This window comes from Condylura cristata, unplaced genomic scaffold (assembly GCF_000260355.1).
Source record: "Condylura cristata isolate star-nosed mole 26May11 unplaced genomic scaffold, ConCri1.0 scaffold00025, whole genome shotgun sequence".
Taxonomy (NCBI): Eukaryota; Metazoa; Chordata; class Mammalia; order Eulipotyphla; family Talpidae; genus Condylura; species Condylura cristata.
The window spans coordinates 20,465,051-20,491,167 of NW_004567126.1; the positions used below are offsets into that span (position 1 = coordinate 20,465,051).

A 26,117-nucleotide genomic window follows, 5' to 3' on the forward strand; every position below is an offset into this window, starting at 1 on the left:
GACACGTGAGTCCGGGCTTAAGGCCCAGGTGGCCCTGAGCTGCAGTCCCATAACCTCTGAGCCTACATCCCCGCATCCATAAAGTGAGAATACCAACCTCATATGCTGCAAGGCGCTTACGAGATACGCCTCACCTTACACTGAGGGTATCTGACAAGTGTTAGCTGGCTCCCCCCCCAGCATCTCGGACGCTGGGTGGCAGAAGCCTGTGTTAGTTTGCACATTTTGTCTCTCGTGCAGGCAAATCCATGAAACATGCCGTCTCAGGTGCTTCTCTAAAAGTTTTGTTGCTACAAATCCCAAACTGTTTGTAGGCTGCTCACAGCACTGGAGCAGAAAAAAGAAAACCCCACCAAATTTTGCCAGCTTAGGCCTTCAGATTCTTAGCTTTCATTTGTCTGCAGGAATGGGGGAGACAGCTGGTAGGTGGCAGAGAGCGCGACTCAAGACAGCACCTCCCTAGAGCTGTCAGGGCGGACAGGAGGCGCTGGACAGACGGCTGTGAGGGCTCTGCCCGTGCGCGGGGCTCAGCTGCTCTCCAGGCGCTGCATGGTCTCAGTGTCCTGGTCTTGTCACCCATGGGAAGGGATCTGGATTTACTGTATTGACTAGATACCAAGGTGTGCCATGAATATTAACCTTCTTCCTGTTCCCCCATTTTCAAATGCAGATGTCGACAGTCCCGCACTACCACAAACTGTGCAGGTGAGGTTCTGCGTGGGGAAATCACTGGGGCCAGAGCATGGGGTACAGCGGCTGAGCCTCACTCTGGAGAATCGGCATGTGATCAGAGGATCGCCCTGCCAGGTAAGGCCTGCTCCCACTCTGAGACGAAGGAGGCAAAGGTCTTCAAAGAGGACACACAGTCACAGCACCACCTTGTAGAAAATGGACGCGCAGAGGTTTAATTGATGTAAAAAACACAGGATTGTCACCAGAGTTATTGGGAACACACAAGCTGGTCCCAAAACCCACAGAAGGCCCCAGATAACAAAATCGACTTTCTGTGTGGCAGTAGGCTAATGCATAAAAAGTTTTGGGGCGGGCGAGTGTGAAAAAGCTAACCGGGTCTTAATTTCGTATTCTGTAACAAAGCAGTAGAACAGAGTTTCGGGAGGCAAGGGCAACCCCTAGCTTTCAAGAGAAACGGAAGCGTTTTATCAACAGTGAGCCCGATGTCAGCACCTCCCCTGAGAGGCCCAAGGGAAAGGGGCGCTGCAGCACGAGGTCCCTCGCTGCCAACAAAGATGGCACTAGCCTCTCACCCCCTTCAGAGCAGGCGGTGTGTTCCAGGAAGGGGCGGCATCGCTGGAAGCCAGGCCAAGGAGTACAGCCGCAGCGTCCTGGAGGGAACCCGGAACAGGGCCAGAAGTCACCCCCTTTCCCCATGGTTGCTGGCTTCTGGGAAGTTGTATGCTTGAGACCTGAGAATCTAGCTGGGACTGCTCTGGGGAGGAGCCCCAGGAAAGGAAGGGCTCCTGAGGACGGCCTGGCCAGCTGTGCCCAATCCTGAGCTAGTTGGAAGGGGACAGGAGTGTCAGGAGGGGTACATAACAGGAAAAGGAACACAGATCTGATCCCTGGGAGGCTGAGAGCGGAGCCTGGCCAGCCGAGGGTAGAGACAGGTGAGGAGGCTTGAAGGCCCAGAATCTTAGTGGGAGCGCCATGCAGTGCCCTGTGGGTCCCAAGGCAACACCTGACTGCATCCCTTTGCTCTACAGGTCCCACGTCAGTGTGGCCGCATCCAGGCGGAGGTCCGCGGGGGCTGCGCGATACCAGCCTTCGCGCCTGCCCCGTCCACGGCCCCTCCAAGTTCTAGGCGGAGCGGACAGCGCAGCAGGACAGGAGAACGCTGGGTAGCGCCTCAGGCACTTGGTGCAAGGTCCACCCCACCGGCCTCAGAAGCGATACACCTTCAGTCTGTTGTGCTGATCCAGACCCAGCTGCAGCAGCCCAGAAGTGCCCATGGGTGCCGAAGACAGATGTCTGACCACAAGGTGAAGGAAAACCCTGGGCCAGGGAAGAGCCAAATGGGGTCTCTCCGCCCCCCCCCCCAAGATAAACACCCACCACACCGCAGCTACAGCAAGAAAGGGCAGAGCTCTGGGACTCGGCGGGAAGGATACGACTTGGGGCCCTTCCTGTAATGCTCTAGCCACTTCCGGTTTGCCTCCATCATGCTCTGGAAGTCGGTGCTGCCTAGGTCAGGAACTTTGGGGCGCTGTAAGAGGCGAAGCTGCTCACTGGGAAGGGGAGGACAGGTTGCGGTGAGGAGGCGGCTGGTGTGATGGGCCTCACACCCAGCGCCTCCCTCGCCCTCTGTAGTCAGAAAGTCAAAACTTCCCAGAAACAGCCCCTGTGGACCAGTTCCCAAAAGGGAAGGTGGTGGGGTGCCCTCTGCCCACTTCCTGGGTGAAAGCGCCTGACTTAAGTTCCAGGCTCCCAAGTCCCAGCCCATTTCATCAGCAGAGGTAGGGGTGGGGGAGGCTGTTACAGGGGATACATTTGGGCAAGGACTAAGATGAATGAGAAATTAATATTAGGTTTGAATAACTGCCCATCTGTCTCTCCCCCAGAGCACCCCTGCACTCCAGATGTTGCTCAGCAGGACTGGGGGAAAGGAGTTTTATGAAGTAGACAAAGAACTCAATGGAAAAGGCCGCAGTCCAGGAGAGGGGCCGGGTCCGAGAAAGCAGCTTCCACCTGGAGCCTGGTCAGGTAAGCCCCCCACCCCAGGACCTTTTTCTGGTTGAGGGGCATCTGCCCATGCATTTGGGGCTCCCGACTGGGAGTTCTGCAACCCTCAAAGGCCCCAGCTGAAAGCCACGGGGAGACTTACCTGGCAGACACATAGCCCAGCCTGTTCTCCAGGGGCGCAAGGCCGGTGCTGAGGAATGGGACTCCATCTGCAAAGGTGGGGGGAGACGGCTTAGAAATGGCAGCCTTTCAGCTGACCCAGACCTGGCCCACGCAGACCAGCTGGGCCCCAGAAACTGCAAAGGCAGAACTTCCTAAAACAGGGAACATTTCAGTGGCTGCAGGTTGGAGACAGGTGTTAACTTCAGTATGGCTCAGCCCAGGGAGAATACAACTTTTTCCCTCAGATAACTCAGCTGGGTTAGGAGACAGGGACGTCACTTGGCTACGTTCTTTCATACAAAACCCTGGAGTCACAGGGACATGGAGTTTTCACTTAATATAGGGCCTCACTATCCCCAGCTAACAGGATGGATAAATACCAGGAAGGTTATTAGAACTAAAGCTGAATATAAAGTGCCAGCTCCTGTCATAATGATGGCATCAACCTTTCAGGTTCTGCTAAGCCCGGAAATCCATCGTAGACCCCCGTCTGCCCCAAGTCCCTGTAACCCCTGGTGACCCGCAGAGCCTCCAGCCAGAGACAGCCCGCACGCTCTTCCCGGAGGGGCTTACTGGGAAAATACTTGTGCCACTTCTCCGCCAGGTAGTCATCCACAGTTTGCGCCGCGGCAGAGGAAGGGAGCCTGGGGCCCGGCGCTAGGTCCCAGGCCCATTGGGACGGGGTGGGGGGGGGATAGGCGGGAATGGGGGTGCTCCTGGAGGGCTGGTGCGGGACCTGCACGCCCGTGGAGCCGAAGCACGGCAGCTGCGGGGCGGGGCTGCCCAGCATGCTGAGGACGCCATTGAGCTGGCTGCTGATCCGCTGCAAAGAGCTGCTCAGATAGTGGATGCTGCTGGGGCAGGAGAAACTGGGGCTTGCGGTGACTGCAAGGGAAGAGCCGGAGGGTAAGGCAGGCCCCCAGGCCCAGCCACCCCCCACTCCTCCTGCCTCTGCCAGGGGCACAGAAGACAGCGGGCCGGTGCGCAGACAGGAGCCGGCGGAGAGGCTTTCCGGGGGAGGGCCCTGTGCAGGCCCCAGCGGCTAGTGGGGACGCCTCTTCCACGGAGAAGCACTCTGCTCACTCACACAGCCCTGCGTGGGGCAGAGCAGCTGGGTTCACCTCTTCCCCAGCACCTCCCCTTCTCTCCAGGGACACTTCCAGTCTCCCCCACTCACCCTGAGGCAGTAGGGAGGAATCAGAACTTTCACTGGAGTCTTCCAGGTTGCTGAGGTCAAAGGTCACCGCCTTCTTGGTGGGGGTTCCTCCCAGTGTGTCCTCATCTGAAACCTGAAAGACAGCAGCAGTTACTTCTGGCACTCATACTGACCTTGTGATGGTAGGTGGGCTCTTCAGGGTCCAAAGTTCCATAAGCACCTGGGAGAAACATCATGCAAGCTGCCTTGGGGTAGAAAAGGGGAGACTAGGAGAACGCGGGCCACAGGTGCCCTCTTTCTCCCCTCAAACTCTTCCTGCAGTGTTGACCACACCCGCACCTCAGGAGTTCACTGGACACTGAGATGCTCTGGACACGCCTCTCCTGAGGGGCCGGGGCTTATCCCCTGGCAGAACCTTCAGCGAGCTCAGGACTGCAGCACAGAGCTTCAAACCACAGATGTGTCCACACAGTTAAAGCTTCTGCCTCTTTTACCAGTCCAGAAGCCCTATGCCTACTGCCAGCCCCAGTCCCCAGCTCGATCCCGGGGGGGGCCACGGGGCTGCACCTCCTCCTGGAGAGAGGACTCCAGCTGACTGAGCTTCTCTTTCTTCTTCAGCAGGTCCTGACCTTTCTGCACGGCCGACTTCATCTCAGGCAGGTGCCCGGCCTCCTGCAGCCCGGGAGAAGAAAGGGGGTGACTAACCACAAGGATGCCAGAGCCCAGCTCTGACACTGGGTTGTCCTGAAAAGTCCACTCTCAGTCTGGGTTCTCATCTAATCAAGAAACGCCGAGCTGGACCTCAAATACTCATATTGTTACCACCCGTGTCATCGAGATGGGGGTGCAGCAGGACTGGCCCCGAGCACTGTCAGAACTGAAGACACCAGGTGGACCTTGAAACGGCACAAAGACCCATGACCCCAGGTAACACTATGGATCTGTACTTTCACTATAACCTGGGTATCAGATGTAACCCAGCCTGAGTTATGGGCGCAAACCCCAAGGTTGCTGAATTGTGGAGAGATGTTTGCAGCCAGTGCTGGGCCTCCTTAAAGTTTTAAAACACCTCGCTGGCTACTCAGCTCCTGTCAACATAAGGTGCTTCATCCTCACAGCTGGATAAGCCACATCACCTGTGTAGTCTCCACAGAAGACTTATCCAATGCCCAGAACCCACATGACCACTGAGGCCGAGTTTTGCCCCGGCTTCCCCAGCTCCTCACCGCAAAGTCCTGGCGCATGTCTTCCACAGCCTTGGCACCTGCTACGTGGCCGTCCGCCTCCTGAGCAATGGGCAGCTCCGGCTGCCACTGATGGGTGACCTTCAGCGCCACCTGTTGCCTCCGTAGGGAGGGGGTCTGCTGCACCAGGAAATCCTTGACGGTGTGGACCATGGCCCCACTGTCAGGTAAGTACTCTCGGATGCTGGGAGGAGAAGCCAGTGAAGGAGGACAGAACCCCGGTTCCGGGCCGGCCAGCCCCTCCCGGGGCAGGTGCCTGTCCGCCACCGTGAAGTCCCTCGTGTCCTGTGCTGTTGCACCAAGTCTGCCCACACGCCCTCGCGGGTATCACCCCGACCCTCAACACCGTGGGCTGGCTACCTGTCATAGTGGGCATTCCTGGGCTCCCAAGGTAGAGTCCTCAGTCCCCCAGGAAGCCTGTCCCTAGACCAACCGGTGACAGCTATTGGAACTCACCCCTTTAAGGACGTGTTGGTGTCCTTCTTGGTCTGGGCCTAAGGACATGGTAGAAAAGACCACTGAATGCGACAGAAGCAGGTAACTGTAGGCTCAAGGGATGTGCAGCCCTCCCAGGGGTGTTCAGACAAGCATCCCTGATGGACACCGGGCCTAGGCCCAGGAGGGGATGGCCCGAGACAGGACAGGGGCCCTCCAGGTGTGGAGACACTCACTGTCCCAAGGGATTCCCTCAGGTCCTCAACGCGGAGACCAGGCTCCAGATGCGAGGTAGAGTTACTGGCCTCGACTGCCAGCTCCTTCAGGGTGTCCTGAGTCCTCTTAGCTGCAGCCTCCAGGTTGCTAAAGTGAGAAAGGAGGCAGGGCCAAGTGATGAAGCAAACCGGTTTCTGTGGCCTCCAGCCCCAGCCTTAGGGGGAGAGCAGGACCATCTCCACCCCTTCACTCCCATCAACATCCCCGAGACAGGGCTGGGTATGAAGGGTCAAACGAGGGACAAGCAGCTTCAACCCACCCCCCACTCACCCCCCACCAATATCATGCAACAGTCAGCCATGATCAGACTCATGCACAGCAGAGGTCAAAGGGCAGGGCAGGGGCAGTAGGGTGCTAAGCACAGGTGCCCACACACCTGATATGCTTCTGCAGCCTCTGACTCTGGGCCTCCAGCAGATCCACCTGGGTCTCCAACTCAAACTTGCGGGCCTGGAGCTCCTCCAGAATGCTTCGGAGCTGCCGGTTTGACTCCAGGAGGTGACTGTGCTCCTTCTTGGCCTCCTCCAGATGGTGCTGAGTGGCGGTGGCTTCCTGGGGGGGAAAGGCATGGAAGAAAAGACAGAATCACTTGGAGACAAGATGGTTTGGGACCCCCAAAGCCCTAGAGAGGTCACGTGAACAAAGGTGGCGCTCGGAGGCCAGGAGGCATGGCACACAGACCTCACTCTCCTGCGCCACCCGCCTCCGCACATGGAGGAGCTGCTGCTGCTTCCAGGCGGTCTCCTCCTGCAGGACGGGCGAAGAAGGGCCCTGAGCCAGCTCCCCGGCTGCTGGGCCGCAAGGCCTACCCTGTCCCGGGGCAGCTGCAGATCCTGTCCCCCTCACCTGGATGTCCAGCTGACATAATTTGGCCGTGACATCTTTGGTTCTCATTTCAAGTTCCACTTCTAAATCTTGGAATTTCCTTTCCTGCCCAGAAGTGTAGGTGGAGAAAAAGATGTTAAGAAGATGTTAAGTGTAGAAAGGTCATTACCTGAGAAAGCTCCTGCTCTGAGACCATACCAGGTCTCAGAGCTGGTTCAGGCTTCCTCCCTCTGTGGCAACCCTGGAAATCACCAGATCCTGCTGATTTCCACTGGATGCAAGGAAAAGCAAAGGTCCCACCCCCAGCACCACAGCAGGGCTGACCCTTCCTTCTAGACTGGGGGTGTTTGCTATTCCAAAAACACAGCAGTGAAGGTGCCCCAGCTTGCAGAAGGCTCCTGAGTCTCCCTCTCCCAAAGCCATCAGGCTCCATCTGGATGCTGCCACAGGTATCTGGGAGGGCCCCAGGTGACAGCCCCCACCTGCTCCCGGTGCCGCCGCCGCAAGTCTTCCAGCTGTCTGTCCTGCTCCTGCCTCAGGGTCTCCAGTTCCTGTTCATGGGCCCTGCGCAGGCGCTCCAGCTCTCCAGTCAGATGCCCCAGGAGTTCAGTGCGCTGCTTCCTCTCCTGGAAGGGGAAGTGGGGTGTAGGAGGGGTGCCCTCGCAGGAAGCTACAACACCCCCACCTCTGCAGCGCGGGTCAATAAGCTGAAAGGCTATCGCAGTCCTACTGCCCCCAAAGCCTACGCCCCCTCCCCTCTGTCCCAGAGGCAGACACTGGCCTAACGCCAGGAGGAGCTGCTCTCCTTCCTCGAGGGAGAAGTTATTAATAAAGTGTCACTACTCTTCAGCATGGCCAGAATGGGTGAGGGAAGGGAGTCGACATTTCATCATGGGAAAAATGGTGCCGAGTCTGAGATGCAGAGGCTGTAGGCTCAAGTCAGCCAGCACCCTGCTGTTATCCCCTGACCCGGCAAGTGAAGCTGCCATGGGTCACTGAGGGCACTGGAAGAGGCTGGGGTGGGCACGTGGAGTCTTGACACTATCTGGCTCTTGCCACTCTGTTCCTTGGTGTCCAGCAACTTCCATTAAATTAACCCTGGTGGCAGGCGGTGATAGGGTAGAATGAAAGGCTTTGGAGCCTGAGGTGCGTGAGGGAGCAGCTTACACGTGCCAAGAATAGGTTTCCTATTTTGAAGAGGTGGACACCACAGAGTGCTGTGAGGAGGGAGTGAGTGCAGGCAGGGGTGCTGGGCCTGGTGCACAGCACAGGCTCAGTGTGTGTGGGCCGCTGTTACCGTGACAGGAAGCTGCGGCCTGCCTGGTGGAGGGACAGTGCCTCTCCTCATCCACTACCTTAGTGAAAAGGCAGAGACAGACTTCACATTGCAGAGGGCCGGGCAATAACACCACCCACAACCCTGACCAGTTTTTCGCCTCCCCCTGCCCTCCAGGAGAAAGGGAGCTAATGAGCGAGTGTAGGATGCGGGAGCCAAGTTACCTCAGCTTCATACTGCTCTCGAGCCTCAGTCACCACCAGCTGGTGTTCCGCCTTCATCTTGGCCATCTTCCTCTCATGCTCCCTTTCCACCTCCTGGCGTTTTTCTCTCAGGAGGCCGCTGAGCTGCAGGATGGGTGGCAGGGGGCAGTGTGGGGGACCCAAAGTGGGTGGGAGAAGTGGAACTGGTCGCACTCATGCTGTACACACAGACCTCCCCTGCACGCAGCACCCACACCCCCCAATACATCCATAGAGGGAAGTGAGGCATGACATATGGGCCCTGAAGCTCCAACCCCAGTTGAGCCAGCTGAAGCGAAGTGGAGGACCCGTGGCATGGTGGCCCAGCTGAGCCAGAGCAGGGGTGGCCCAGACGCACCTCTCGCTCGTACTCCATCACTTGGTGGACTTTCTGGTGTGCTCTATGCTCCGCCCACCCTAGGTTCACATGCAGCTGGGCCGCCTCTTTTTGCTGCACTTCCTCGATCTTCTTCTGGAGGCCACAGACCACCTGCGGAGGCCCGACACAAGCAAGCATGATGCTCAGAGCACTGCAGCGCGATCATAAGGGTTGCTTCCCAGCCCCTGCGCCTGTGGGAAAGGAAGGCCCCCCAGCAGCAGGTCCAGCTCTGTGCCCGCAGACCGGCTCGCACACAGGCCAGGGCGGTTGCAGCTCACCTCTCTGTGCTTGGCCTCCAAGGAGGAAGACAGCCGCTCCAGCTCGGCTTGGTGCTCTCTCTTCAGCGCTGCCACTGTCTAGAGGGCAACAGGGGCCGTGTGAGGGGATGGGGCAGGGAAGGCACCTACCCCGGGGGAGGGAAGAGCCAGGGAAACCACCTCTCATCCCCCTGGAGCTAAGGGGGCCAAGGGAAACCACAGGTTCAGCTTCGTCTCAAAATAACTCAGTCCCTAAAGTCTGCAGATGGAGAGAGACAGGAAGGCCGGAGTGGCCTGGAAGCAGCTACCCCCCCACTCTCCCCGGCCAAACCGCAGGCAGGCAGGCAACGAGTGAGCCTGTGCACAGGGCCCAAGCAGGAGCACTAGGGGCTTTAACACGAGCTTCCTGGGGTCCACGAAGCTTCCCCCCATCTCGCTGCAGCTTCTCCTTGTCCAAGAGCTGAAGCACCATGCTTCATCAAAAGAAAGCAGTTTCACATGGCCTAAAGACAACCTCAGCCTCTTACTGAGTTAAGACCATGGCTTGTGAGAACAAGGGGTGAAGACAGAAGGAGAGAGTCGCTCTAACTGTGCCAACCTCTCGTTCCCATACAAGAGAGAGTTCAGCGTGGCTGCCCCACTGGGCCAGGGCACCCCTTACATCAGGACCCCGGTCTGGTTTCAGGTTTTCAGTCATGAAAACCTTCCCAAATCCACAGGCATTTACCCACAAACCTTCCCCACCACTGACAATCCCAGCTCCTGCTGTTCTCACCAAACCCGGGCTGGATCTGCCTGAGACAACCGGGTCCAAACGGAGTAACAGGCCCACCGTCTCCCGCACCCGCCCGTGTGGACACCCTCTGTCCACCTGGGTCCCCATCCTGCAGGCCCAGGGCTGGCCCTTCCTCTTCCTTCACACTCAGTGCCACCCCAGGCAGCCCAGAGACAGATGAGAGAGGGACCCCACTCCACGTGCTCACTTCTTTCCTCTCCCCTTCCAGCTGCTCCCTCAGCTGCTGCAAAGCCTTCTCCTTCTCAGCATTCAGGGCAGTCTGTTCATTCTTCTCCGAAGTGGCCACATCTTCCTTGAGCTGCTCTAGCATCTGCCTGTTTTCTTGTTCCAAGCTGACCCTCTCAGCCTTCTGTAGAATTTCCAGCTCTTCTCTCAGCCTCTGCAGAGAAGCCTCTTGCTCAGCCCTGGGCAGACAGAAAGGGCACTCAGCTCTATGCACTCGGGGCACTTCGGCAGGCCTGGGCAGCTTGCGGTGGGCACTCACCTGACGCGGCCTTCGCTGGCGTCCATGCGGGACTGGCCGTGGGCCCGGAGCCAGGAGAGCCTCTGGCTCTCCTTCTCTCCCGCCCGTGTCTCCTCTGTCTTGGAGACTTTCTGCAGCTGCTCCTTCACGGAACTAGGTGGTGGTGGCAAGTCTGATTAGAGGGACCACACGGTCCTCTGCCTTCTACCCATAATCCCTGGCTCTCGCCTCCAATAGCCCACAGCCTGCCTGAGAAGCTTCCAAAATTTAAAGACAAGTCTAAACTCAGCCTCTAGGTCCTGCTGCCTTCCTGGGTAAAGAGGGGACCGTGACCACCACCTGCCCTTTATCACAGGAAGCAAGTTACAGACAGCTTGATCCCAGAACAGCGTTTCTTCCAAAGGCCACCTTCTGCCTACAGGGTTGCCTGGACGCGGCGTCCACTCAAGTCAGATGGTCTGACCCACCTGACTGGTTCCAAATTCTTTCACGTTCCCCCCCCCCCCCAACAGCTTCTGTTCTAGCTGCATCGGGTGAGCCTGGTCCAAATCCCACCACACTCTTCCTGAGCTTGCCTCTTGCCCTTGCTGGGTCCCCTGCCTAGAACTCCCTTTTCTACCCACCAAAACCCACATCCGCTTTTCAACAGCAGCTCCCTCCTCTCAGAGGTGTCTTCCTGACTCCATCTGTCTTCCTGTCCCCATCACACTACATGGGGACTCTTGCCTCGTCATTAATCCTTCTCAGAGAAAGAACCTTGTCTTAAGATCTGTTTCACCTTCGGTGCTAGAGACAGTAACTAACATGCAACAGAGGCGTAAGTGTTTGCCGAATTTAAACAGGCACCCCCCAGTGCAAGTGTGCTCGTTGGTGAGGACATCATATTTACACCTACAGCGGCAACCATTTCATACCAAAGGGCCCTGTTTGCGCACACCATCTCCTCACACAGTCCCACACGACCAGGATCTGTGCGCTCAGGAACGCAAGCCTAATACAACATGATTCAGATGACAATTTCTTGGAACAGCTTCTCTAGTGAATACCAAATCAAAAAAAAAGACAGGATCATTTGCTGTATCAAGTTATCAGCACCACCACGCTCCTCCATGATGACGAAAATGTGAGATCAGCACAAATCCTTCCTTCTAGACTCTCCCTAAACACTTTCTCTTTGGCCTATGGCTGAATTTCACACCAGTACCACCGAATGCCAGCACTGAAGGGACTTCAGGAACGGATGTGCCCTGCGTTTTGCAGCCCGCTCTCCATCTCAGGACGATGCTCAGTCCCTTCACCATGCAACTAAAGGAACTCAGCCTGCCTCTCTTCTGGCCTGCCTTCTCACTCAAAAATAGATGCTAAAAGGTCAGCACTGGCTTCCAGAAATTTCTACCACGTGGAAGTTTCCCAGCAGAGAAGAGGAGGCCCCACGCCTCACAAGGGCGCCTGTATGAACAGAAATAGCATTTTCATGATGTGCTTTCTTGGAGAGAGGCAGACACCAGCCAGAGTGGTCACTCAGGACTGCTGAAGCTCCCCTGAATTCTGCTGCGCACAAAAACAAGAGCTACCATTTACTGAACTAATATGTGGTCTTGAATGAGATACGTTGGTATGGGGCTCACCTTCAACCTAAGAGGGTCATTGGAAGGTCTCTGGAGGTAGGTGGGCTGGAGGAAAGGATGGTGCACAGCCAGCCAAGCCCAGGGGCCGGCAGGGACAGGCCGGCGGGGCTGGCATGAAATACCGCCAGGAGCTTCTCCTCAGCACCGCTCCACCTGAGCGGATTCACACCTGTTGGGTGGGCCCTGTCCCAAGTTCCATTTGGCTGGAAGAGGAGGATGTGGTAGGGAGATCTGCTTGTGGCATCCTCCTGGCAGGGATCCAGAAAGAATGATAGGCGGATAGACTCCAGGTCAGTGGACACTGCCCGGGCTAATGAGAGAGCCCGCTCCCCCCCACCTCCGGACAGTTGGGTGTTGGTTTTGTTTCCTTTCATCTACATTAAGTATAAATATTTTATACACTCTTTGTTTGCTATACACGGTAATTTTCTACCACTCTTGGGTATTCCTTCCAAGAGGATAAAATTTAGTTAAATGGTCAAGCAAGTCCAATACATTAAATACCTTTCTGTAAACCCCTTTACCACCCCAGGATGGTGGCAAGGGTGCTTATTACCTCCTCAACCTCCAGTCTCCTTATTAAAAGCTCCCGGATTTCATTCTATCAGGCAGAGGCACAAGTACAGACTACACTTCCCAGTCTCCTTTACAACTGCAGGTACTAATGACACAGAAGCAGAAGCCATGAGGCCAGGGCCCTTGGCAAGTTCCCTCAAAGGGACAAAATGAGCTAGAAGGGCCCCTTCTGCACTCCATGCCTATTCCTCCTGGAGCACAGACACGATGGTTGGAGACCCGGCAGCCACAGTGGACACTGAAGAGATACTGCGAGCAAACACCACTCTGAAGAGGGCAGAGATCAAAGGCCCTGGGCCGGGGACGCTGCAGTCACTGTGCCAGCCTGGCCTGCCTTTCCTTACGCAAGCCTCTCGCTGGCTGACACATACATATGCACACTCACTCACACCACAGGCTTTGCCCAGGCTCACGTGTCTTATCTGGGTTCTCCATCAGTTCAAGACAGCGCCTAGGTAAGAGCCCCTGACACGCAGGCCCTAGCAACCTCACTAGCCCCCACAGCGCTGACTCCGAGAGTGGCAGATGTCATAGGGAAGAGATGAGCTGCCTGGCTTGGTGTAGGCTCTGCTGCTTATTAGCTCCACACCTCAGACAAGTTATTTAACCTTTCTGGGGCTCAGCTTCTCATCTATATCAGACTCTATAAAATAGGACTGATAACTCCTCTTAAGAGCAGTTCTGAGAACGAATCAAATAGATATATAAACTACATGGATCAATGGAATCTCTCAAAAAAACACCAGCTACTTCCATTATTATCACATCTCCCAACTCCCTTCCCTCCCAAGAGGGAGCCTTGGCCAGGGGCTCCATTTGCACAGGCCACCAAGGCATGGTCTTGGCAGGACCATGGGCCTCCAAAGCAGGGAGTGGGCAGCTTGCTCCCAGGCCAAGGAGAGGCCCAGCAGCCTGTCTCAGGGGAAGACACTACCTGAGAGACTGTTTCTGCTGGCGGAGCTGGGGTAGCTCCTCCTCCTCCTCCTCCTGCCACAGCCTCTCCCGCAGTGGCTGCATCACCTCCTGCTTTGACTCCAGGAGCCTCCGGTCTTGCTCGAGTTCTTGAGTGGCTGAGGCTTCCATGGTCTGTAGGGTGGCCTCCGAGAGCTGCTTCTGGGGAGCTGCAGGCTCTGAAGGTCGCCTATGGAGGGTAGAAAATAGCATTTCCCTACTTTTGATGCCCACCCACCTTCTGGTATCAGGGTTAGACAGCAGAACAGCACCTGCGGTACCCTGTTGGGGGCCATGATTGGCAGTCACACGTGCAGACTGAGTCACCCAAGGGTGGGGGGTGGGCTGCCCCTCTTGAAGACACAGGCAGCACCTGCTGTCTAGGAAAAGCCCCTCTGTGGCTAGGAAGGCCTCAAGGACCCAAGAGAAGGGCAGCCCAAGGCAGGCACTTGGGGGACCTGGAAATCTGGGGGCCGAGGTGAGAGCCTGAAGCTGTGGCTCAAGAACGGGGAGAATGAAGCTATCTCCAGTGGGTTCCTCTCCCAGGGGCTCATAGTCCTGTTTCAAGTCCCCCAGGACCCTCCTGTCAGAGGAGCTTTCCGTGCCCTGAGCTGAGAAAAGGCCAGTGCCTCTGAGTCAGTGGGAGAAGCAGCACGTGCCCTGACACCGAGACCTGGAATAGTCCATGAGACCAGGAGCCAGGCAGGAGACCCCCCGCCCCTTAGCCACAGAGTACCCAAGGATGACAGGAATGCCACGACCCAGAGTTTCCTGTGGAGGCTACACTTTGCCCTGTCGTGAGTAACTTCAGTGTTTGGAAATGGATGAGAGAAGCTCAGAGCTAACCTGGAAGCACAAGGTGGGTGGTCAGACAAGGGTGCCTGTGGAGTACTTAAGGTCGTTACCCCGCTTGTATTCTGGTTCCTGAAGGAAATGCCCAAACAGAAGAGCCAAGGACATGGTGAGCAGTGAAAGCCAGGGTGGGATGAAGCATCTCCCCCGGGAGTGGCTGTCCTACGGGCCACTTTGCATTCCCAGGTCCCCAGAGTCTCCCATTAGAGACTGGTCTTCCCACACAACCACCAGCCTCCTCCCTGGTGCCAGGTAGCTGCAGGCCGGCCATGAGTGCCCAGCTGACCTCAGCAGGAACGCGTGGTACGGCCCAAATTAGGGAGGGCTGGGGCAGAGTCCCACTGGGGTGCCCCACCGCCTGCTGGGGGTGAAGAACCCCCTTCTCGCTCCAGGGCTGGCAAGGCAGCAGATGGAAGGCAGTGGGTGGGATCAGATTAGAACAGACGAAAGCAAGGGCTTTGGAATTCCATTTCAGTCTCGTGAGACCAGAGAGACAGAGAAGGAAGACATAAAAGGCTCTGATGTCTCTGAAATTCCATTAAAGTCTCTTTCCCTCTTTCCTAAGATTATAATTCAGACTGGAAGCAATCTTGAGCGAGGCCTTCAAATTCCCCCAAATCCATTTCCCCCTCCTCCCAACTCCCAGCTTCCTCAGTCCCCTGATACGGCCCAACAGCTGCAGAGAGCGAGACGCGGCCCCTCCTCCGAGGAGCCTGCCCTGGCAGCGACTCTCCGCCTCATCAACCCTCCAGCTCATTTCCCACCGTGGCTGAAACGTCTTTTTTCCCTGAGATTGTACCTCTTAATGTCTCTCTCCCCGTGGGCTGCGTGGCTATGTGGAGCCCCAGGGACAGCAGGATGGGGCATCAAACAGCCTGGCAGCGAGCGCCCAGGGAACACGGACCCCTAGGCCTGCGCGCGCACTCCTGGCACCCGGGCAACGGGGCCGCTTTCCAGTGGGCCCCTCCGCCATCCCGGCTTTAAAGGTGGAGTATTTCAAATGCCCAGCTTGGCCCAGCAACGTGCCCAAGAGAGCGGCAAGACAATGGGGACGCTGAGGCCGGAAGACGGGCAGTTCAGACGTCGAGGTCACTGCTCAGGAGTCGGCACCAGGGACACCCAGTTTCTGCCAGGCAGGCCAAGAGGAGGCTGGCCGCCTCACGGCTCTGAGCTGGACGGGCGGGCTGGGGCGGGGCGGAATGGCGGCACCACTACACGGGGTGGGAGCGCCCGTCTCCCCCGTGCAGCAGCACAGCGCCCTCAACCCCCACACCCTCGCTGCACGCTGCACACCCCGCCTGCAGCACGCTGGCATGTCAAGGGGGGTCACCTGCTCCCCAGGCCGGGCCTCCCAGCACCGCAGTGGCAGCTTCCTAGCCCTGCCCACCCTCACCTGCCTGCCCTTTGCTCCCAACTCCTTCGGATTCAGTTTGACCACAGGCAGAAAAGGTGACAGACTACAGTCTATTTTCCATGATGTTTGACCTCAAACAGCTTGGCGGTCGGGCCCTCCCTGGTGGCGCAGCGGGTTAAAGCACTGCACTAAGAAGCTAAAGCCGCTTCCGCATGAGTTCGATTCCCGCCTGCCCCGGAGGTGACCACATGGCCCGGCAGACCCCTCCTGAGCCGCCCGGTGCTCCCCTCAGCAGTGTACTTCATCGATCTGCCTGTTCTGCTCCCCACTCTGTCTCTGGTGAAGCCTCTCACCTTCCGCATCTCTGGCCTGTACCCCAGTTCTGTACAAATAAATAAATAAATCTTTAAAAAAAAAAAGCTTGCGGTCGAGGAGAGAACGTCCCTCTCAGCGCCAGCCACGTGTCCACGGAGAGCAGGGGGAGCATGCCTCCCTGCACCCACTTTCAGCCATTTCCGCATCCGGCCCACACCGACAGCACTCCCACCACCTTCAGTGCAGGGGGCCAGGTTCCAGTACCGAGGGACCATGGCCGGGGCCCAAAGCCCACCACAACATTCAAACTAGCCAGTCCGACTCCCTCGGGTGTGTACCCTGCTTCCCCCACTCCTTCCGATAAGGGCTCTGGACCATGCTCCCTTTTGCTGCCTCTTCTGCCTCCCGGCCAGCCCTGGTCCCTCCCAGCGTGGCCAGTGTGGTGTGGCGAGCCCTCTGCTCTCTGAAAATGTGTGTCATGAGTTCTTCAGTGGCACTGACTTCTGGTTGTCCCTCAGTCAGCGCCATAAATTAACAGGCACAAATGAGACACAGACACAGGGTTATTCCCCACAAAACTCAGAAATTCAACTCATCCCCTATTTGCCATAAAGATTAAAAATAAGGAAGTTATGGGGTGTGAAAACTAAGGAAAGCGCAGGAGACATTTGCTGAGGTTTGTGTGACAGCGATGTGCAGGTCAAGGAGGAGTGTCCCTGAGTCCCTCAGGGGGGCAGCCTCCGTGGGTGGAGGGGCTCGTGAGCCAAGGCAGCTGGGCCCCCCCCCCCCAGTGTCCCCAGGAATATCTCTGCCCGGAAGGCCCTCTCTGAACCACACTCGCCTCACAGAGAAGACCCTGATCTGGTGGGCCACAGCCAAGGAGACTTAGGAAAGCCACAGTGTGCCTGAATGGGGCGGGCGCCCCCTCCCTGCATCCCTGCCGTGCCGTGGTGATGACGGGTAATGCGGTCACAGTACCCTGCCAACTCTCGGGGCCACGCCTGTGAGTGAGGACTCTCCATCCTTCTGTTCTGCAGCTCAAAGGAAAGAAACTCTGGCGCCGCTGAAAGTCAGAAGCCAAGAGCTCTAGAGATGAGGCGAGACCACCGGCGAATCCCTTTGCCACTCTAAGTGTTTCTTCAATTATAAAGGGGCGAGAGAGGGGAAGGTGGGAATGGGAGGAGAAAAACTAAATGATTTCCCAACTCTAGACGCGCTCAGTGCAACAACAGTGGTGATTTGCGCCCAGGCGCAAAAAGTCTCTATGGCACACTGCACAATTCCGCTCACAAGAAGCCGAACTGGGGAAAATACACGTGGGGCCTGGGGCCGGCGAGGAAAGGAGCGTGAGGAGACGCTCAGGGGTGGAAGTGGTCTGCCTCCGACCCGGTGGTAGTTACACAGCGTAGACATACTGAGCAGCACGAACTGGGCGACTGCGATGTGTGTACTTGCGGGTATATTAATACCACAATAAATTTTTCCTTAAGAAAGAAAAATTGTACCTGGCATGGGGAGAAGATGATATGCCAGGTTTCAGCTAACGAGCCGCTCACCTCCACCGTCATACCCCCAGTTTTATTCAGGAGCTAAGCCAACCCCAAACAGGATCTGGGATGAGGGCTGTGTGGGATCTCAAGGCAGCAAGAGAACTAAGGATACATCCACTCTGCCGCCCTCCACCCCTGGGTGGGAGCTGGCACCCTCCCTCCCACCCCCCACGGGCATGGCACTAAAGCAAGACCCGCACGTGGAGGGCAGGGACACACACATTACAAGTGGCCCTTACACCGCTGGAGAGATCGGAGGGGTGGGGCTGGCCACCAGCTTCTCCTCAGCCTCTTCCTGCCCAGGGCCCGGCTCCTCGGCCCGGGGGTGCTGCTCCGTGCCCCTCTCAAGGGCAGTAGGAGGGGTGGGGATCGCCTCCCTTGACAGCAATAATGAAGCAGCCGTGTTAGAGCTGGCAGGAAGCGCCTCTGGCGTCAGGAAGCTGGCTGGGCTGCAAGGTTGCCAGGCCTCAGCCCCCAGACTACGTTCTCCCCTCCCTGCCTCTTCCTGGGCTGTACGCACCAGTGACTCGTGTCTGGTGGGACGGGAGACAGTGGCGTGCTCGGGGAGGGGCGCTCCGCACTGCAGGGCCCCGGATGGCTGGCGACACCCACTGCCACGCAGCTGTGGCCGCGGGCTCACCCTGGGAACTGAACTAGCAAAAGCACACCAAGCTCTGGCCAGGCTGGCCTCTGGGAGACCTGGCTAGGTACCCTTCTCCTTCCGGAGCCCTGTACCCAGCGGGGTTTGCTCACTGATGAGGGGGTGATGGCTGGTAGGACGTGACCGGCAGAGTGGTGACTGGGAGAAACGCCCCGTGCACACACTGCCACAGCAGGAACAGCACTCTCTGCCCCAGCCCCTGGCAGGGAGCAGCTGAGCCAGAGAGGGGCTTCCTTACTCAAAAGTTCCTAAACAACCCTAATCAGACTGTGTGCCCCAACCTTAACAGTAGACTGAGGACAAGAAAGAACAGCTTTCCCAGCAATTGTACGGAAACTTCTGTTGCTGCTGCCCTGCCTGCAAGCCCACCCCAGCAACCCCCAGCTCTGCAGGCCAGCCACACCCTCCCTCACACACACCAACTCCACTCAGGGCCAGGTCACCACCGCCCAGGAGACCTCTGCCTTCCCCTTACCTCTGCAGGGACAGGGGCGAGGCGGGGCTGCCCACTGAGTGCTCTCCTGGCTCCTCCGCTCCGTTCTGCTTGGGCTGTTCTTCGGGGGGCTGCAGTGCCCCAGCTTTGGAGGTCCGGCTGTGAAGGGGACTCCGGGGCCGCTCCCCGTGTAGAAGCGGAGGCGATAACCTGGTCAGAGCAGAGTGGCAGAGTCAGACCCTCTATTTGGGGAGCACAAGGAGAACTGGGGAGCAGGTGTGCACTGAGGTCTGGACCTCGGCGCGAAGGAGACAGCAACCTGCTGAGTACGCTCCCTGCCTGGACTCCTGGGGCTCAGCTAAGCCCCCAGGCTCACAGCCTTCCCAGGTCCCCAGGCTGCATTTGCTGGGCCAGCAGAGAGAGCTGAACACACGCACAGGTATGTCCATACCCACAGTTCACCATCACTGTGGTCAGGGAGGGATGGAGAAACTGGGCGGAAAGTAGAAAATAAGAGAAGTCAGACTCAAGTAGTCAGACGACAGATAGTGTATGAAGCTTCAGGTTTAAGGAAGAATGCTGATCGCTTTTCAAGGTCCCATCTCTCTCTCTCTCTCTCTCTCTCTCTCTCTCTCTCACACACACACACACACACACACACACACTTAGTCATTTCAGGTGCAGCAGGGCCCTGGCTCAGGGCTCTGAGTTACCCTCCATCATGCCCCCCCAGAGCTCCAGCAGGCTCCTCCAGCCCTGACCTATGGCCAGGCACACACAGTCTGACCACCGCAGAGCCCGGGGCTCTCACAGGTAGGTGCTAGTGCACAAAGCCCCTCCAAACGCACTGAGTGGCCGTTGCTTATGCACACCTCCAGACTCGACGAGGTCCGGCCAGCTTGTCCCCTGCCTCGGGCAGGAGCACACTGCGCTGACTGACCAATGCCGGGACTGCTCAGGTCCACGCCAGGCGCCCGAGGCCACCCCCCCACCACTGTACCTCTCCAAGGCTTTGGACGGCTGCCTCTGCCGCTCGTTTCTGCTGGACTGGCTGTCATCCTGGTCTTCTCTTTCCAATATCTGGGCCTGTTGGCCGGAAGCAACGGAAAGTGGATGGCGGAGGAGTTTGCATTTAGCCCCTCAGTCCCCAGGCTGATCCCCGTGCCTGGGAGGCAGCAGGGTAGGTGCCTCTCCAGTGGACGGGGACACTTGGGACACAGAAGGACAAGCCTGCCCCCTGTAGAAGGAAGCCCCCAGGCTCACAGCTGCTACCCGTGCTAGCCCTGCCGCCTAGGAGGATGAGTCACACACCACAGCTACTGCGCAGAGCCAGAAGCCAGAGGCTGAGGGGGACACGGTGGAAAAGAAAACCCTGCTTCCTGCTGTTAGCAGCTTTCACTGCCTGCTACAGCAAAAGGAGACATTCATGAACACCCCAAATCCACAGAGGCCTCAGCCCTCCAGTGCCAATGCCATATGGAGATGCTGAAGTAACAAAATTGGGGGCCGCAGACCAGTACCTGAAAGGGGAAGGAACCTGGACAGGGGGAGACTTGACGAGAAACGGCTACAGTCCAGATGAACGGGGGAAAGACCAGGTGCTCCTCCGCCCACTGCAAGCTCCGCCCAGTGCCCAGGCCCGGGGGTAGACCTAAGTCCCTCTCCGCCAGGCACATTCAGCAAGCTGCTGGAAGAGGACTACACTTGATGGCAAACATTCTCTGTAGAGGTGGGGCCACAGGGGTATAGTGGTGTAGCTGGCCTGGAACCAACCCTTTGTTCTAGCATTTTCTCCCTGGGAGTCTGTCCCCTCTGCTGCAAAATGGGACAGTGAACTGCAGCTCCCAGGATTTCAGTGATGATTCCATTAGCCCAACGCCTGACCCCAAGAAGACGCTCCGCCACTGTTAGCGCCTCTACTCACACTCCTCTCCCTCTCCCGGCCTGAGACAAAGAGAAACCCTGCCGGTGCCAGTCCCCGCTCTGAGGCCTGTGCTCCTCTGTCACACTGACAGGAGCCCTGTCTGTTCCAGGACACAAGGGCTAGCGGGCAAGGTGGGGCGGGTGACAGCTCACTCCGTCTTCCCGGGTGGGGTTCTGGACAGCCTGGCACACTGCTGCGCCCCCATCTCTGCGCCCAACACCCCCCACACCTCTCCACTGGCAGCCTAAGTCCCTGCAGCTGTGGCCGATTCTGCCATCTGGATGGACAAGGAAGGGCAGGGCCTGAATGAAAAGCCAGCTCTCCCAAATTACATTAAAAATAGAAATGCTGCCTGCGAGTGCCTCCCGGTGCCCGCAGCAGAAGGGCTCCCTGCCAGGGCTGCCACTCCGAATCGCATCAGCCCGGCAGCCGCAGCCAACGCAGGGTGAGCGGTCCCCCTCCCGCCCACCTCACTCCCCTTCCAGGGTTCAACTCGCACCTTGTCTTCCCTACCAGCCACACCAAGCTCAGCAGACAGCTCCTGCTCCCACTTTTCAACGAAAGAAAAAAACAAAACACAGAGGCCAACCTGCGTAACAAACTCAAATACAAGACGGGTACCAAAGTGGGGGATCACAACAAAGCCTGGGGGACTGGGTCAGAAAGGACACGCTATCGACAAAGTGGTGTCTGTTTCCTCCTTGGCGCCCCATCTCTATTTCTACTAGAAGCCCAGCTCATCTACCAGCCAGAGAAAAGGGGTAGCTTGGGGAAAATAGCCAGACGGGGGCGAGTCTGACCTGATTCCTACACTTTTGCCACAGAAAAGTAATCAAAGAACAGCTGAGGCCCTCAGCTGCAACGGTGCACCCCTGGAAGGGGAGACCCCGCCCGGGCTCAGCCCAGCCACGACGGCTCCAGACACCGCTCCCCTCCTTAACCCAGCGCTGGGGCTTTGTCTCAGTTAGGACTCAGGCCCCAGTTCAGGCCATCACAGTGCGTTCACAAAACAGGACGCTCCATAGCCACTGAGGAGCACGGACAGCTGAAGTTAACAGCAGGTCAGGGGTTGGGTCTCAAATGTAAACGCATTGCCAAGCAGTTTTTGCAATGCAGTTGCAATTTCTGTGGGAAGAAGATAAATAGAAATAAGAGGGGTAGGCTCAGACGCACAGAAAACTTTGCAGAAAGGCACACAAAAACGTGAACAGAAACCAGAACAGCTCCCACCTGTGGGAGGAAGACAGGAAGTAGAGGACTGAACTTCCACATTATTTGAAGTGATTTTATGATCATTTTTGTAATTTGTTATAAAATGTGCCATGTTTACGATTCATTATAACTAGGCTTGACTGTGGTGAAGGCTTGAAAGGTGAACATCTATGGTAAAACATAACAGCACGTTTCAAAGATGTCCAGTTTATTCCTTGGCAACTATATTAAATCAAAGCTGTATTTTAAAAAATACTTAAGTGAAGAAAAATAATTTGGCTCAGTTCTAAGCCTCTGCCCTGGCCCTGGCCTTGGACTTTTCCAGAGGAAATGGGAAATGGGTGAGAGTCCACAGGGAAGACAGACTGGGTTGATGGTTCTGTCTGTCCCACAAGAGGCTACTGCCCCTGCCCACCGCCCACAGCCTCAAGAGGGAGAGGTGGAGACAGAGCCCCACAATGGCTCCATGTGGCCAGTCACCGAGCACACAGAACACCTCCACATGGCGGGCGGGCGGCCGGGAGCAGCAGCTTCGGGCTCCGTCCCCCTGGGCTGGCGGCCAGAGGGCACCTGGTGAGACCAATCTAAGGCAGGCTGCCCCCTGCTTCCCACCCACTGGCATGCCCCAGAAGTAGGCCTCTTTAGATTTCAGGGAGGACCAAGAAATCTGTTTCTATAAAGTCCCCAAGGAACTCTGATACTGGCCAAGCTTTGATGTGGAGCAGTGGAGATGCCCAGCCACTGACCTGCTGCCAAAGGTGCATCACAACCCACCTGCCCCAAGCCCTTCCTGAATAATCCCTCCTGCCCTGCTCTGTGTCTTTGCAGGCCTTCAGCGTGGCCGAAGGGGATCACGGTCCGTCGCGGAGCCCAGGAAGGCAGTACCAGCCGGGGCTAGGAGCACACGTGGGCACCACCAGGACCAGCCTGACGCCCCTCCACCTACTGCGCTCTTTCTGCTCAGGGCCCCCAGGCTTGCTTCACACTGGACATTGTGTTTGTCTTATTAAACTACAACTTCCATTTCCCCCAAAGCAAACTCTCCCTTAAAGTTATAAGACAGACTGCCAGAAGCCCTCTCTTCTAAAGACACACAAAAAGCATGAAAAATTATCTTCTTGGCTTTAAGCTCCTTGGGGACTTGTGTGTCTGAGTCACCTTGCATCCTACTCTGAGTACAAAAGGTCAGATGTCACCCATGCCTGCACGGAGCTGACATCTGGCCAAGGAGACAAAGAACCCTGAAGCAAAAGCAACCGCAGTGGGAAGCAAAGTGCACCTCCAAACTAGAGAAGCCCGTGGACAGAGAGAAAGCAGTTGAGCAGGCAGTGATGAAAGGGTGGATGGTGTGCCCCAGGTGGGCATGGCTGGCACAAACAGGTAGGCTGAGCATGAGCTGCCGAGGTGGGTGGGCCAAGTCTCTGAAGGCCAAACTACAAGCGTTCTACACGTGAGCAGGCAGTCAACCTGCAGACTCTGAATGAACAGCTAAACAGAGAAGTAGCTGGGGGGGAAGGAGGGGAGAGAACACCAGAATTCAACAGATGAGCAAAGCAGGAATGCTGGGAAGGAATGTGGCCTCACCACAGGCCAGGCTTTAATGATTAGAAGGGAAGGAACCCCCAGACTGCACCCTGGGCTGACACGGCTGGGCTCTCATGATCCCCAGAGACTCACCGCCGGACAGGCTCCATTTAGGACCGGGGAAAGCGCAGTGACATCCAGCAGGTGCTCCGAGACCCGGCTGCCAAAACCAAAGTCCTAGACAGTAGAGATGGCGGTCAGTTCCGCCTCCACCACCAGGGCCTCCCTCCACCCTGCCTCGATCTTCTCGGAAAGTGCCTACCATGTGCCAGGCACTGTGCTAAGCCTTTCCATGTCTTCAAAATACTGGTATCTTAGTGACTAGATGGGTAGCTGTGAGTAACCACATAGTAAATATCCGTTGCCAACTCTAAGTGGTAAATACATGGATAGTCATTGTAAAATTCTTTTAATTTTTCTGTAGGATAGAAAATTTTCACAATAGAATTATGGGGGTAAAGTAACCCCATGAGACGGTCCTCTTATCCTCCTCTCGCGGACAGAGGAAGCAGGTTTGACAATGCATGTCTCTGCCCAAGTCACACAGCTGAGAAGCAATGGGGCGGGGGGGTCAGATGTGCCCTGGACTGACTCCAAGTGCAAGTTCTAGAACACATGCCACCTTCTGGTGTGTCTCCCTCCCCCAGGGCCCCAGGGCCCCAGCAGAGAAATCAAAGAGCCCGGCAGCACTGTAGGCAGCTTAGAGGTGGTATTTGGCAGGCTCCTCCCGCATGGTCCCCTTCCCCTTCCCACACAGGCCCCCTCTGCACAGCCCACGGGCTTCTGCTTGGGAGAGGTAGCACATGCCACACAGTCAGATCCTGTAGCCCTCTGGCTACCACTGGGCCTTGGGCCACTCCCACCGCCCCGCGCCTGTAATGCAGGATTGCTACCTGTGAATGCCACTGGCAACAGCTACAGCATCAGCCCCAGCCAAGGTCTGTTCTGGGGCCACGACTCCCTCCACCGGTTCCCACAGAGGAGGAAAATGCTGATGGGTACATTTCTCCGCCTGGTGATCCCTCCCCAGGCCGGAGCCCTGGCTTCAAAGAGTTCCGCGACATGGCTAAGCTTCATGACACTTTTTGCCAACACTGACTTTTTGCCTTCCCGTTCCAGCGTGGGGGTTTTGCTTTTTCGGTGTCATTTTCCTTGCAGTTTGAGTTCTACTCCACTTAATGCCGCTGCCATCTGCCTCCTAAGCCTATGACTCAGTGAGGGGCTACAGCACACAGCCTGCTAATTCCTCGGCACCCCCTCGTATCATTACTGTTCATCCCTGACCCTCTCCCACTAATCCCTTCCCTTTGATCTGCCTCGTCCAAACAGATGGAGCATGGTTGCTAGAGGTAACGCGCTGAGAAAAGCACCCCAAACTACTCCCCTTAGATGCAGACCTGGCAAGTGCAGCTGGAATACAGCAGGCTGGGCGGAAGGTCTGGGACAAAGAAACCTTGCATGCTGGTGTTCCAGAACAAAGTCTAAACTTCGAAAAGAAACTACAGCACCCCTCTGCCCAGAGCCCGAGGACTGCCCCTCACCCAGCTCAGTGAGCCCACACGTACAAATGCACGTGCGCGCACACACATGCACATCCCAGGTCTCGGCTCTAGCAGAGCTAGAGCCCAGAGGCGACCCCAGGTGATCTCACAGGCTGTTCACGTGGCAGCGCTAACACTGATGGTGTTAGCGAATATTGACCTAATGTCTATATGCTGACTCTTGACATCCTTTACTTCATTTTCTTCTCACAAGTCTATATAGTAGGTAGAGTTATCCTTAGTCAGCTTAGAAACTGGAGTTAGACAAGACCCAAGTTTGAATCTGCCTTCCCGCCGGCAAGCTGTGTGACTGGAAGCAAATTAACACAGGGACTGGCACTCCCTGGTCTTCACCACCACCCACTGCTCTCACTTCAGACTCACCAGGCCAAGGAAGTTCTTGGCGTCCAAAGCAGTGGAGTCGGAGAGTGGTAGGTCTTTCACGTGTTCACTGATGTCTGACTCCTGTGAAAAGAGCCCCACAAAGAAATCACCCAGGGCAGAGCAGAGAGAGCTCGGGGCCACTGCTCAGGTCGTGCTGCCGCTACAAGGCGGAGCCCGCACAACTCCCACCTCGATGGCAAACTGAGAGAGGCTGACGCAACCCCCTTCTCTATTTGCCCCCCACCCACTCAGGTTGCTCAGCCCCGATGAGTATGGACAAGCACAACCACACCTGGACTCGGGGTCACAAAAATTTCCAGGGGTAAGGATCATGAAGCAGAGGAGAGATGGGAGAAAGGTGGCAAGGGGAGTTTGGAGCTATCCTAAAAAGCAGACTGAGACGATCTTCTCCAGAAAATGGCTACGAACTCTTTTAAATGAGTCCTTTCATCATCTACCTGCAGGAGGATCAGTGGGTGGAGTAGAAAATGCCAAAGGCTCCCCCTGGGGACCTACTTCTGTCCACCTGGGTCATCAGCCTAGTCTTGCCAAGAAGTCAGTGTGCGGCTCCTTGTAACCTAAGTGCCCAGTGTTGGGTCAGAACCCTCTCAAATGTCCCCCCTTCCACTGCTAACATTCTTCTCGCTCAATGGGATCTCATGCTGCTGCAGCAGCCATGACTGATGTCAAGAAGTAGAAGGGGGAGGCAGGAAACAGGACGAGGTAGAGAGCAGGAGAGTAGAACATGTCCACCCAGGAGGGTGCCGTGGAAAAGCACTTTTCTGCTCTGAGTTTCTAATGCCAGCAGGGTTGGAGTTTCAGTCAAAATTCTACTGCCTACTGGGTCTGGGCCTATTTGTCACAATTATGGGCTCTGGCTATTCTGACAGCCCATCACAGGGCCTGCAAACGAAGTCCCTGCCTCAGTAACAAAGACGCAGGGA

General features: G+C 56.8%; 1 protein-coding gene across 5 annotated transcripts in view; it reads right to left on the bottom strand.

The window, feature by feature from the left end:
- Positions 1–885: 885 nt before the first annotated feature.
- CEP164 (centrosomal protein 164kDa) overlaps positions 886–26,117 on the bottom strand; it is a 62,780-nt gene continuing 37,548 nt past the window's right edge. For 2 of the 5 annotated variants that reach the window (XM_012729822.1, XM_012729826.1), the window contains 23 exons: positions 25,174–25,254; positions 23,342–23,425; positions 19,529–19,614; positions 18,571–18,738; positions 13,347–13,553; positions 10,230–10,361; positions 9,933–10,149; positions 8,971–9,048; positions 8,672–8,803; positions 8,296–8,418; positions 7,278–7,421; positions 6,817–6,900; positions 6,652–6,717; positions 6,347–6,522; positions 5,931–6,057; positions 5,716–5,753; positions 5,242–5,443; positions 4,583–4,687; positions 4,037–4,148; positions 3,433–3,744; positions 2,840–2,906; positions 2,127–2,243; positions 886–1,986 (listed from right to left, as the gene is read on the bottom strand). In XM_012729822.1, the coding sequence (XP_012585276.1) occupies positions 1,899–1,986; positions 2,127–2,243; positions 2,840–2,906; positions 3,433–3,744; positions 4,037–4,148; positions 4,583–4,687; positions 5,242–5,443; positions 5,716–5,753; positions 5,931–6,057; positions 6,347–6,522; positions 6,652–6,717; positions 6,817–6,900; positions 7,278–7,421; positions 8,296–8,418; positions 8,672–8,803; positions 8,971–9,048; positions 9,933–10,149; positions 10,230–10,361; positions 13,347–13,553; positions 18,571–18,738; positions 19,529–19,614; positions 23,342–23,425; positions 25,174–25,254 (2,946 nt within the window). In that variant the 3' untranslated portion in view covers positions 886–1,898. The remainder of the gene's footprint in view (positions 1,987–2,126; positions 2,244–2,839; positions 2,907–3,432; positions 3,745–4,036; positions 4,149–4,582; positions 4,688–5,241; positions 5,444–5,715; positions 5,754–5,930; positions 6,058–6,346; positions 6,523–6,651; positions 6,718–6,816; positions 6,901–7,277; positions 7,422–8,295; positions 8,419–8,671; positions 8,804–8,970; positions 9,049–9,932; positions 10,150–10,229; positions 10,362–13,346; positions 13,554–18,570; positions 18,739–19,528; positions 19,615–23,341; positions 23,426–25,173; positions 25,255–26,117) is intronic. The other 3 variants (XM_012729824.1, XM_012729823.1, XM_012729825.1) reach the window with 3 other exon arrangements.